At 38.3% G+C, this 13,669-nt stretch overlaps 1 protein-coding gene across 6 annotated transcripts in view; it reads left to right on the forward strand.

Annotated features, from left to right (window-relative positions):
• The window catches only part of PAPSS1 (3'-phosphoadenosine 5'-phosphosulfate synthase 1), a 115,378-nt gene that overhangs the window by 33,435 nt on the left and 68,274 nt on the right, over positions 1–13,669 (forward strand). For all 6 annotated transcript variants that reach the window (XM_036409640.2, XM_036409631.2, XM_036409656.2 and 3 more), the window contains exon 6: positions 12,701–12,814. In XM_036409640.2, the coding sequence (XP_036265533.1) occupies positions 12,701–12,814 (114 nt within the window). The remainder of the gene's footprint in view (positions 1–12,700; positions 12,815–13,669) is intronic.

The raw sequence follows: 13,669 nt of genomic DNA on the forward strand, positions 1-13,669 counted from the left end.
TATATCAGGTCCTGAATAAAGACATTTTGTTCAACATTACTTTGTTATAATGCTGATGTGATGCTATAGGAACCTATCTTATTTGTATCAATTAGCCTAAGATAAAATTGGTTTCCTTATACAGTCTTTTGCTTAAAATCACAGAGCTTAAGGAGGATGTTAAGCGATGAATCATGAGAATTCTCGCTTCATATTACACAGAATTTTGCAAAGTATCATATTAACTTGTAAGAACATGTAATAAATAACTTCAAAATGCAATGGGTGTTTAATTTTAAAGCGTGCCTTTAACATTTATGTAAAACATTTTTGTGTACTCTTCCAATAGAAACTTACCTGGCCACTGAGTAAAGCTACTGGTCCGCAATGTGTTAAGTGAGGACTTACTGTAAGAAGAACAAACCACCTGTTGTTTATTTATTCACACAGTCAGCCTATGAAGTATTTCACAGATATTAAGTAACTTGCTCATCAGCATGTTGCATTCTATACCTAGGATTCCAGGTATATGAATTCCTAGGATTCATTTTCATATATCATTGACTTTTGCTTTCAAGAATGTTCTTATTTTGCCTTAAGTGCAATGTAATTAAATCTACAACTAGAAAGTGGTTCTGTTTATATTCATTGATGAGAGACATTTTCTTTTGAAAAATTATTTATTTTTATATTAAAGCTGGATGATGACAAAAGAAGAAATTCAAATGCTTCCTTAATGCAATTGTTTTCTTTTGGTACCACCCTCCTTTGGGGGAAAGATTTCAATTATGTACTTTCCTAAGTAAACAACCTCACTTCCCATTGAAAGCATGCATTTCTGCATTGTACATGGCTCACACTGTTAATTTAACAGATACTTTGTGCTATTCACACTGGGCACTACTGTAAATACTGGGGTTTGTGGCAGTGAATTAAAAACAGTAAAAATTCCATTCTCATGGACCTTAATTTTTAGTTTTTAACCATTACTTACAGTTACAGATGAGAATGACATATAAATTCATTATGGCCAAAGTCGGTTTGGCTCAGTGTTAGAGCGTTGGTCTGCGGAATGAAAGGTTCCAGGTACAATTCCGGTCAGGGGCATGTACATTGGTTGTGGGCACATCCCCGGTAGGGGGTGTGCAAGAGGCAGCTGGTCGATGTTTCTCTCTCATCGACGTTTCTAGCTCTCTATCTTCCTTCCTCTCTGTAAAAAATCAATAAAAATATATTTTAAAAAAAATTCATTACTTTTTTTATAACATAATGTGGCATTCAAAAATACTATGGAATGGTAATTGCTGGGAGGGACAGAGGAGGTAGAAGAGGGTATAGTGGGAGTAAATACTGATGGGAAAAAAGAAAATAAAATAATTACTATTGAAAGACGACTACACACACACACACACACACACACACACACACACACACAAACACACACACGACTAACTGGTATGCATCCTCCATTGATTTTTCTCAACAAGTTGAATCTTAAATGAAATATGTGAACACCCGACATTCAACTCAGAGTTTATGATCAAGGAGTACATTTACCTGCTGCACCCTTATTGCAAGGTGACTTTCATACAGACCTCTGCATGGCGACCGGGGTGGCAAATGCAGCTCAGCTTCATAATCATCACAAACGTATTTGTTAGATTTTTCAAAGGTGGGTTATGTGAGCTCATGTAGTAGAGTTCAGATACTGACTGGGAGGTGAAGAGGTTGAATGTGTAGAGTGAATTGGTGTCTTAAAGCAAGGAAGAAGAACAGATCATCGTGGCCTTATAGTGTGTGCTTTGAATGGGGATGTGGAGAATAAGGAGGATATGTCTTTAAATAATGTTTTTGCATCACTACCTGTTGTTGTGTGTAAGAGTATATTGCGGGTGCTCAAGGCAGATGGCATGGGCAGGGATGGAAACCATCAACAGTAACTCTCAGTAGTTGAATTCTTACCATACACAAGGCACTGTGCTAGGCACTTCAAAAGCACTGTTGTGTTTAATTTGTATTAAAACTGGAAAGTAGTCATAATTATCTTCATTTTACGGATAAGGAAATAGATTGAGGGAGGTGAAGTTGTTTGTCCCAGGGTAGCTCAGTTGGGTAGAGCAGGATTTGAACACAGTCGGATGGGTTCTGCAGCCCACATCCTGGTCTTTCTACTACACTGCCTTCCCTAATATCTAGATGTTTTCAGTTTCTAGTTTATTTCTGAAATATGCATATTTTCTTTTAACTGTCTTTCACATTCCCTGGCCAATTGTTCTCTAAGTGTTGTTGGGATTAAGAAATTGAGAAGAATGGACATTTCTTGACTTAATATTTTTAGAGTACTTTTAAAATACTTCTGAGCAGATCAAAGAACACTGGGCTAGAAAAAATGTTTACTATGTAAAGAACTAAGCGGCCATGCCTGTCCTTGGTTAGTGTGGAATGTTTGTTCAGTGTAGTGTGAAATAAGAAAAGTGTGTATAGGTCATTTGATTGACCTTGGGAAGCTGCTGATGAGTCATGACTTACTTAGGTCCTAAACCCACATCTAAGTGGTAAATGAGTTGACTTGGCTTTCATGCCATCTATAACAAAAACTCCATTTCTAAAACAACCATCTAAATTACCTTTTATCTCCTCTTTAGATTCTGTTTGCTAGACTTGGAGGATTTTTTTTTTACACCAACCAGTTCTCTTGTTTCTCTAACACCAATGGGGTGTCTAATCATTCAGTTCAGTCCTGACACTAACTATCCAGAGTTAGCTCAGACCCCACAGGTTAAGGGCTTTCTCTCAAGACTGCCTCTACTTCAGATGCCAGCTGGAAATAGGGTGCCCAGGCTGCCTGCGTGTCTGCCCAGCTGACTGCACATTCAAGGGTTCCCATGATGCCCAGCCTGGCTCCAATAATTCCACTCACAGAACTTGGAAAAGCTCTTTCATTACTATTACCAGGAGTTATAAAGGATACAGTGCAGGAACTGCCAAATAGAAGACATGCATGGGGCAAGGTACGGGGCAGGGAGAGATGTGGGGCTTCCATGCTACCCTCAATGTTCTCACCCTTTCTTTAGGGGTTCTTATGGAGGTTTTATCCTGCAGGGACGATTGATTCAATCTTTGGCCACTGGTGTTTAAACTCAATTTCCAGTCCCCCACCCACAACCATCTAGGGATGAAGCTGAAAATTCCAGCTCTCTGATGACTTGTTCTATCGGGACTGAGCCCCGCAGCATGGAGCAGCAGTTTTCAACCAACCTTTTTCATCTCACCGCTCACATAAAATAATTACTAAAATTCTGCGGCACACCAAAAAAAAAGTTTTTTTTTCCTGATCTGTCAAAAAAAATTGGTATAATTTTGATTCATTCATACTGGATGGTTATTGTTATTTTGGTTATTGTCATTTTTATAATTTGACATTCTGAGGGAAAAGAGGTCAGTGCCCCTGACTAAACAGTCAGGCATTGCATGTTTTAGAAATTTGTGCAGCACACTGGTTGAAAATTGCTGGCCTACATGGTGATGGAAGGAGACTTGACTTGGGGTGGTAAACACACAATCCAATTTACCGATGATGTATCATAGAATTGTATACCTGAAACCTATGTAATGTTACTAATCAATGTCACCCCAATAAATTCAGTGAAAAAAAAGAAAATTTCTGGCCTAGAGTCACCTCATTGTTTCAAAGACACTCCTACCACTCAGGAGATGCCCCGTGTTTTAAGAGCTCTATGTCAGGAAGTGGGGACAAAGACCAAATATACATTTCCCATCGTACCACAACTTGTTCTAAGAGCAAGGAGAGGAGTGTGTTTTGGAACGTATGCAGGCGCTTGAGAAGTGCTGTCTCCATGGTAACAAATGGGCGTTTTTCTGCCTGGTGTTTGGTGTTTGAAGAGACTCTTCTGAAATGAATTCTATCAGGAATTGTTTTGTTAATTTTTACTCTAAGTGGCTTCCATTTCACTGATCGAGAAAAATGTTCTTTGAGCTTGTGGCACCATGGGTATGTTAGGAGGAGTTTAGTTAGCATAATACCCTCTGTCATCTTTGTTCTCTAATTTGTCTTTCATTCAGGACTGTGTAATATAATGGAATAGGTTAATGCAGTCATTTATATAAAGACTGAATTTCTCAGTATTTTGTCAGAGCATGTTTATTTCTTATTGTGCTTCAGGAGGCATATATTTAATAAAAAATGTAAAAGATGCTGAAAAAGGTTGAGGGTTTTGGATTAAAAATTTTCCCCTAACCCTGGAATGGTCACTAGATGGCCTGCTGGTATTGCATTTTAACTTGGTGTGTTCTGACATAAGGAAGTAGGCTTCTTGCTGCTGGTTTTAATCTAAAGAGATATTTTAAATTATGTTTTTGAATCTACCAGGAACTCTAGATTTACTACTGCTATAAATTATTTAAAGGTATGTCTCTTCATGGAATGGTGGCTTAGTGTTCTTAAGTAGATTTTATACTGTACATAAAAACCAGACTTCACAGCTCAGTTTTAAAGTGTTGCCAGAATGTTTTTTGGTGCTCATGCTTTGGAGGCATTGTAGTTTAGATAATAGACACTTAATATTTACATAAAAATACGAATGTGCTCTAATGTTCAAATCTGTTGAGCAGACTTGGCTCAAGAAAAAAGTACAGAGAAGTACAAAGGAGAAGGTACGAGCCACTATGTATTTTCAGGTAGTGAAGACAGTGTATGTCGTTTTTCTGTCTTCCGGTTTCTGATTAAAAAGAAACAGTGTCTCCTTGAACAAAGATACAGATACAGTGCATGTTAGATCTGAGAGGGCATGTCATCAGTCAAGCAAAAAATCTCTTGAGTACTCATGTTACATTTTAAAATAAACATTTAAACATTCATACTCTCTAAACCTACCTCACTGGTAGCGTGTGAATGGTGTCCTGACCCCCTTAGTTAGGGGGACTCCTAGGGACACCCCGATCTTCCTTTACCCTGAAATGCTGCGGAGCTCTGAAGATTAGATGAGGGACTTAGGTGTGCAAACACATGCTGACCTGGCTTATGATGTTTTTGTGATAAAAAGTAAATTCCCTGAAAACAAGGGTCTTAGATGTACCAGTTGAAGGACACATTGTTTTCTAATGGCTGTCTGTGTCTCTGGAAATCCTGATGAATCCCAAACAAAATGGGAAGCTTGTGTGGCAGGGACATCCTTCTGTTGTCCAGACCCCTTCTCTACTTGGAGGTGGTTTTGCCCCTATTAGAAGTTTAGCCGTGGTTTTGGAGACTAAAAAGGGTTATTGTAACTAGAATGTGCTAGGAACTGTCTGTCTGCATTTGAAAATTTTTTTTGTGTTCCTGATAGTTCTCTGTACACTTAGTCTATGTAGAACTTGCTTCCTGTAAGCAAATGTTCCATGTTCATCTTCATTCATTCTGTTACATTGTGTTATTGCAAAAAACGTTCACTTTATGAATCTTTTCCGAGGAGTGAAAATAGTAGAAACCTTTTTTTTTACATTTTTTATTAAATTATTATCTGTGTACATATTTTAACATTGCCCCCCCCCATACATACCCTCCCTCCCTAGAGTTTTGTGTCCATTGGTTGTACTTATATGCATGTATACAAGTCCTTCGGTTGATCTATTATCTCCCCCAGATCTCCCTACCCTACCTGCTGTAATTTGACAGTCTGCTTGTTGCTTTACTGTCTCTATATCTATCTTTTGGTTCATCAGTTTATAATGTTCTTTATTATCCATAAATGAGTGAGGTCATGTGGTGTTTCTCTTTCATTGACTGGCTTATTTCACTCAGCATGATGTTCTCCAATTCCATCCAGGTTGCTGCAAATGATGAGAATTCCTTCTTTTTTATGGCAGCATAGTATTCCATTGTGTAGATGTACCATAGTTTTTGGATCCAATCATCTGCTGATGGGCACCTAGGCTGTTTCCAAATTCTAGCTATTGTAGATTGTGGTGCTATGAACATAGGGGTGCATATATCCTTTCTGATTGGTGTTTTTAGTTTCTTGGGATATATTCCTAGGAGTGGGATTACTGGGTCAAATGGGAGTTCCATTTTCAGTTTTTTGAGGAGACTCACACTGTTCTCCACAGTGGTTGCACCAGTCTGCATTCCCACCAGCAGTGCACGAGGGTTCCTTTTTCTCCGCAACCTTGCCAACACTTGTTGTTTGTTGATTTGTTGATGTTGGCCATTCTGACAGGTGTGAGATGGTACCACATTGTTGTTTTGATTTGCATCTCTTAGTAGAAACCTTTTGAACTTTTACTTTGGCATTGGTTAGGAATCAGAAGAAATTTGTGTCTAAGTTGTGAGGCTAAAATTCATTTAAAGATATTGCTAGGTGTGAAGTTTGAAAAGAAGAATTTTATAAAATGCTTGTAATGAAAAGATTATTATGACTCAAAGATAGGAAAACATTTTCTCTTTATTGAAAACAGTGATTATAGCATCTATGTTTGTACATATAAAGAGGACATTACTAAACCTGTTTTCATGCTAAAACTATGTTTTATTCATGCACAAAACACTAACAGATTAATTTGGTTGGATTAATAGTATAAGTGCTACCCTTTTATGTTCAAAATAAGTCTCTTGGAGACACTTAGATTTGCTCCCAAATTATTTATACCTTTGCTTTTTAACTCCGGGTGTGGTTGGAAGGAAGTAAGACAGGATTGTGTATAAATATTTGTTAGTTCTCAGTTCCTACTTTGAACATCTCTTCAGAGGAAATTGACTCACATGCCTGATGGGCTTTCCCAGGTTGTGGCGTTCTGGAGGAGGGTGATTCCAGGGTGGAGGCAGGGAGTGCAGACTCAGGCATGCGGGACATCGCATAGAGCACCATGTATGCTGTTCTTCATTAGTGTTTGTGACCTGAATCTAGTGATGCCAGTCTAGGAAACCAGCCAAAAATGCCCTGTGGTGTCCAACGAAGATCAAAAGATTAGTCTTTGGATGCTGTTCTCTGACCCACCCCCCAAGATTGTTGACAGCTATCAGTGGTAGATGTGGAGGAGAGGGAGAGTAAGCAATCCCAGCACAACATCAAAAAGGTATTGCAGCCTTACAGTGATACAGGATTCAGAGATGGCAGTGGAAGCTTTATGCAGAGTTGATGTACCATTGAATTGAGAATGGAATGCTTCTCTTGCTGGAGGCCCTGTGTCATTTGTTCCCAGGCTGCATTATGGTTTCGAATTTCTAAGGGGACTAGAGTGGTTGGAGTGGAGGTTTTCATTTTGTTTACAGTGATGGGATTTGAAAAGCTGGTTGAAAATCATTCACATATTAACGTTTAGGCCTAACTGAAATGTTGAGATATCATTATTTTTTGTCAAGAATTGACACAAATATCACATGCTGACCAGAAACCGTGGGAATTATAAATGAACTCATGAAAATAAATCAAGAACACCTTGTGAGAGAAAATGTTTTATAATTTAGTTTTTATGGGAGAAACAGTAATGGGTTTTTGTTTGTTTTGGACTTTTTTTTTTGGAGGAGAATTGTACTGGGACCTCAGTTCCAATACTTACCAATTAACTGTACACCTCGGATAATAACCTTCTTTCTTAGCTTTCATTCTTTGCTCTGTAAATGGGAAACAATAATAGCACCTGCCTGTCTCAGAATTGTACTGATGATTCTATGAGCTAATATGCGTCCAGTGCTTAGGACTGTATCTGGCATGTAGCAAGCAAACTACAATATTTATTGAATATTTATTGTGTGTTACCTGCGGTGGAAGACAATATAGCAGGAATCTGGGACAAGTTACTAACCTTTCTCCTGAGCCTCAGTGTCCCCGTCTGTAAAAATGTAGAATAGCGATAGTTTCTTCTGCTGTCATAGGTAGAAGTGTATGGAGATTAAATGCATTAATTCATTTGAAGCTCCTAGGACAGCACTGCTATTACAGAATGCATTCAGTAAACATTAACTCTGCAGTTCAGATACTGTAGTCATTTAATTGTCACAATGGCCCTGAAAGAAAGAAATCATTAACTATTTTTAAACCTCTGAGAAGGAGGCAGGTTCGAGATGTTAGGTAACCTGTTGAAGGTTGCACTGTTAGAATCTGAACTCAGATCTTAGATACAAACATCAGGAATAAACATCTGCAGACCCCTCTGGCTTTCTTGAATCTCTTTTTAGTTTTGAAGATGATGTGTCCCTAATATATTGTGATTAATGTAAATATTTAAGTTTAATTCCATTTTGCCATCCTCTTCCTCATAAAAGTCCTAATGAATGTCAGACTTTTATTTGTAACTTAAGTAAATTTTAGCATTTGTTTCTAGTCTGGAGGATATTAGTTCTTTGTTTTGCAGCTGGGAAAATGTGTATGTCTCCTGACATCTCTGAGAGCTTTACAGATCCAAAAAGCTAATTGAACATATAGGGTGTGTGTGCAGTGCACTTAATGCACATTACATTATTCTTATAGGAAAAGTTGATTCTGAATTTTTATTTTGTGGTTGATGAAGTAATAGGCTTTGTACAAACTGCTAAAACTATTAATTGTCCTATAATGTGCCTATGGGCAAAAACAGTTGGAAGGGAATATGTAGAAATGATAATGATAACCATATATAAGGTAATGTGCTTTTCTCATTTCCAATTTTTTTACTGCTATTTTTTACTTAAAAATGTATTAAAGTGCATGTATTAATGTATTAAATGTATTATATTTAATAAATGTATTAAAATGATTCCTGGAGTTAGAAGCCCAGAACAGTACAACGGTTGACATTTCTTTTGGGAGCCAAATTTTTAAAACTTAAACTTCTTCTAACGCCACTTTTTCAAAATAGACTCGCCCAGGCCGTGGTATTTTGTGGAAGAGCCACATTCAAGGGGCCAAAGAGCCGAATGTGGCTAGCGAGCCGCAGTTTTCTGACCATGGGACTAGATTAAGTTAATCTGTTTCTCTTGTCAGATAGAAGGAAGAGTATTTTCTATATGTAATTTTCTCTTCGGGTGCACAATGAAGTGAACCCCTCAGCAGAACTTAAGACATGTCCTTCTTACCTTGGTCCATAGGAAATGATAAGTCTCATTCACCCAAAGTTGCTTGGTATTTCCATCTACAAAGAGAAGATAAAGGCAGCAGATGGGAGCTTTCTTCCTTCTCCAGTGTTCTTTGAATGTGCTGACATAGTCTTACCATCAGCAGAGATAACAAACACCTGCAGCTGTGGGCACCTGCTGGTAGCTTAATTGCAAAAGAGGCTCTAGAACAGGGGAAAGGAATGTCCCACTCTTGGGCCTATAAGGCCCAGGAAATCATTCTGTCTGGCCCTGCTAAAGCATTAGGGGTGAGTTAAATGAATATTTGACCAAATATAGCAGGCTAATTTTTAAGTTGATAATTTTGTATGGCCCATGAGTGATCTAAATATCTAAATGTCCCTTGGCAGGAAAAAAAGGTTCCCACTCCTCCTCTAGAAGGTTAATAAAGTGTCCTGTGCTGTGCAGGGTCTCTCTCTCTCTTTCTCCCTCCCTCCCTCCCCCCCACCGCCCCTCCCCGCCTCCCTCTCTCTCTTTTTCCCTCTCTCCCTCTTTCCCTCTCCTCCTCCCCCCTCCCCAGTTTTCACACACACACACACACACACACACACACACACACACACACACGTTTCCACTTTCCCACTTTCCTCCTGTTAGCAGTGGGGTGGTCATGCATGTGACTAATGGGCCTTCAGAAAGTGCCCTTCCCATCTACATTCCAGGAGCAATCTATGGTAAGGCAGCAAAGAGTGTTTCCTTATTTCTTCTCTTAATTTTATTCTTTCTACACAACCCCCCCCTTCATGTTTATTCTTCTTATTTAATCTTGGGTTTATGATGAGAAACACCAGAATTTTACCCATAGGAATAGCCTGACTTTGGCACATGATTTAGCCGGAGTTGAACTGTCTCAAAGAATAATTGTTTCTAGATTCTCAGAACCCACAGGGATTGCTTGAGTAGTGGCATCCATACCTTTCATGAGGTTATCTAGCTTTGATACGCATATCTGACCCTGCTTTTTTCTCTACACATAGTATTAATGTAAGTCCAAATATAAGTTGAAGTCTCTTCTCGCACGTATTTCTTAGGAAAAATAATAGGGATTGTCCTTAAAAAAGTTGGTTTCCCATTAATATTTATTTTGAATAACTTTTTGTTAATGTTTTTTTTTTTTTTAAATGGACTTTATAGGGCAGTTTTAGGTTCACAGCAAAATTGAGTAGAAAGCACAGAAAATGAGTTCTCATATGCCTCCTGCATGCCTCCTGCTGTCAACATCCCTCACTAACACCCCTCACCAGAATGGTACATTTGTTACAGTTGATGAACCGCATTGACACATCATTGTCACCCATAACCTACAAGTTACAATAGGGTTGTACCTCCCGAGGTTTTGACAAATGTATGATGACAAGTATCCACCACTGCAATATCATACAGAATCGTTTCACTGCCCTAGAAAATCCTCAGTGCTTTGCCTATTCATCTTGCCCTCCACCCTCCTCCTGTCCCCAACCCCGGCAACCACTGACCTTTTTTACTACCTTCAGAGTTTTGCCTTTTCCAGGATGTGACAGCAGTATACAGTATGTAGCCTTTTTAGATTGCCTTCTTTCACTTAATAACTAGTGGCCCTGTGTACACTAGTAGCTCGCTACTGCTCGCCTCAGCTGGCCGCCCCGCTCACCACCGCTGTAGCTCTCCCCGGTTTGTAAGCTTGTAACTGGCTACCTCCCCCTCCTGTAGCTCTCCCGGCTTGGAGCTCCCTGCCCTGCCCACCTGGTGATTGGTTGTTATGCGTCATGGTGTAATGACCGTTTGCATGTTACCTCTTTATTATATAGGACAGCGTTTTTCAACTGCTGTCCTATATAATAAATGTTACCTGGTGTGCCGTAGGTGCAGACAAGACAAGAATTTTATAATTTTTCACTATTTTGTTTACTTAATATTTCATAATAAAGTAATTATAAAATACTTTCTTTGTGTTTATTTGATTCCTATTCAAGAGAATTACTTCATATATAGTCAATATAGGCACAGAGTTAAATTTTTTAACATTTTCTAATGGTGGTGTGCCTCGTGATTTTTTTCATGAAACAAGTGTGCCTTTGCCCAAAAAAGGTTGAAAAACACTGATATAGGATATGCATTTATGTTTCCAGCATTGGCCTCCCCCTCCCCCCAAGGCTGCCTAGCTCCTTGCTCATTAATGCTGAGGAATGTTCCATTGTTTGGATGCATCACAGTTCATTCATTTGCTGAAGGCTGCTATCAACATGTGTGTGCAGGTTTTTGTGTGGACATAAGTTTTCAACTTATTTTGGGAAATATCAGGGAGCACAATTGCTGGATTGTGTGATAAGAGTAATTTAGTTTTGTAAGGAACCACCAAATTGTCTTCCACCCCGTCTATCAGTTTTTGTTGGTCTGTATTCTCACTAGTTTTTAGTATTGTCAGTGTTTTGGATTTTGGCCATTCTAATATGTCTGTAGTGGTATCTCGTTGTTTTAAATTTAATTTGCCTAATGACATATGATGTAGAATATTGTTTCAAATGCTTATTTGTTATGTGTATATCTTGTTTGGTGAGGTGTCTGTTCTGATATTTGGCCCGGTTTTTGAATGGGTTTTCTTGTTGAGTTTTAAGAGATCTTGCATATTTTGGATAACATATTGCAAATACTTTTTCCTTGCCAATGGCTTATCATTCTCTTGACAATTACCTACTTTATTTTCAATAACAAAGTATTGCTCAGACGAGATAAATGTATGAGAAGCTTTAATCGAGTTTTATATGCTTACCATTGTTACTTGATAGATTTGGCTTAAAAATTTAAAGTAATTATATACATTTAGTAATTATTCCCAGGAGTGTGACAAACGTGACCAAACCTTGTAATGATCACCTGTGTGCAGCAAATGAGTGTCTGTGTTGTGGTAATTACGCATGTGTCCTTGCAGGATAAATGAGGCTAAAGACCACCCAATCCTATGGTATATAATAAAAGCATAGTATGCAAATTGTCCCCTCGACCAGGAATTGTCCAGGAGTTCAACAAGGAGGCAGGGCTGGTTGGGGGAAGAGAGGGAGTACCCAGCTGGCAGCCAGCAACTTCTAGGGATCCTACCAGTGCATGAATTTTGTGTACTGGGCCTCTAGAGTTATATAAATGAGTATCTGGAGTTTATATAAAGTTTCCAGACTATATTTCATATGGGATCAAAAGTGCTGTTTCTCAATCCTAAAGTTGTGGAGCACTGTGTCATATTCCTGAAAAGGTGGCTTAAGTGGCATGTTCTTATGACATGTTAAAAATAATAATAGTTATGTTTAAGTGGATTTTTTTTTTTGGTTTTTGGGTTCCAAATTCTTTTTATCATTACCTCTTTAAAGTCATGTCTTCTATGCAGTTGCCTGATTTTGAAGGTATATGGTGTGTTCTAGGAATTTCTTTCTCACTAGATAATGGGACATTATGCATAGTGACTTCTTGTATGGGGGATTTTATCTGCTTGACGGTAGACCAACTGATATTTGGAAGATTGATTGGGGAGGGACAGCATTCAAATCCCTCTTTTATGCCTCTTTTTAAAAGTCTTATTTTTAAATTTAAGTTTTTCTTCATTAAAATAACCCCGAAGAAGGCTAAAATTCAACAGTTTATTGTATTTGTGTTTTTGTATAGGATATTGTACCTGTAGATGCCTCTTATGAAGTAAAAGAACTGTATGTACCAGAAAATAAACTTCATTTGGCAAAAACAGATGCAGAAACACTACCAGCATTGACAATTAGTAAAGTAAGTACTTCGTTACTTTTTATACCAAGTACTATGGCCTTATGTACAGTTGGTAGTCTGTAAAATTTGTGGTTTTATGGTTGTGTTTGAGGTCATGGTTAGGTGTGGTGTGTATCACAATTTCCAGGGTGGGAAATGTGCTTAATTTTAATTTGTAAAGCCATATCCCTAAATGATCATGGCCTTGGTTTTATTTTAGTCATAATATATATATATATATATTTTTAAAATATCAAAGAACAAAGATTATATAAGATTTTTAGGTTTATCAGAACTGGGTTTTAAAAGGTTGAGAAATACTAATCTGCAAGAACTAATTTATGATAATTTGCAATAACTAATTTAAAGTTAATAATTAATTTAAAAATGAACATTTTTTTCTTTAAACATGTTTCCCAATCCCCTGCCAAAACTCTCATTCTCCCTTTCTTATATTATTAAGAATATTTCTTAACTCTAATGATATCATTGGGTATTTTCCCCAATAAAAAAAACCCTGCTTATTAAACTAGATATGGTGACAGTGGAAATTATCTAGTTAAACTAGATATGGTGTCAGTGGAAATTATAATTTACTAGAGGCCTAGTGCATGAATTTGTTCATGGGTGGGGTCCCCCAACCTAGCTGGCGATTGAGGCCTATTGGGGGCCAGATGGCCTGGGGGAGGGGCTTCGGGAGATTGGCTAGCTTGGGAGAGGGACCATGGGAGGTTGGCTATGGGAGTGCACTGACCACCAGGAGGCAGCTCTTGCACTGAGCGTCTTCCCCCTGGTGGTCAGTACATGATACAGCCATTGGTCATTTTGGTCATTCGGTCATAAGGGTTGCTTAGGCTTTTATATATATACTAGTGG

Source organism: Pipistrellus kuhlii, unplaced genomic scaffold, assembly GCF_014108245.1.
Source record: "Pipistrellus kuhlii isolate mPipKuh1 unplaced genomic scaffold, mPipKuh1.p scaffold_m20_p_1, whole genome shotgun sequence".
NCBI lineage: Eukaryota > Metazoa > Chordata > Mammalia > Chiroptera > Vespertilionidae > Pipistrellus > Pipistrellus kuhlii.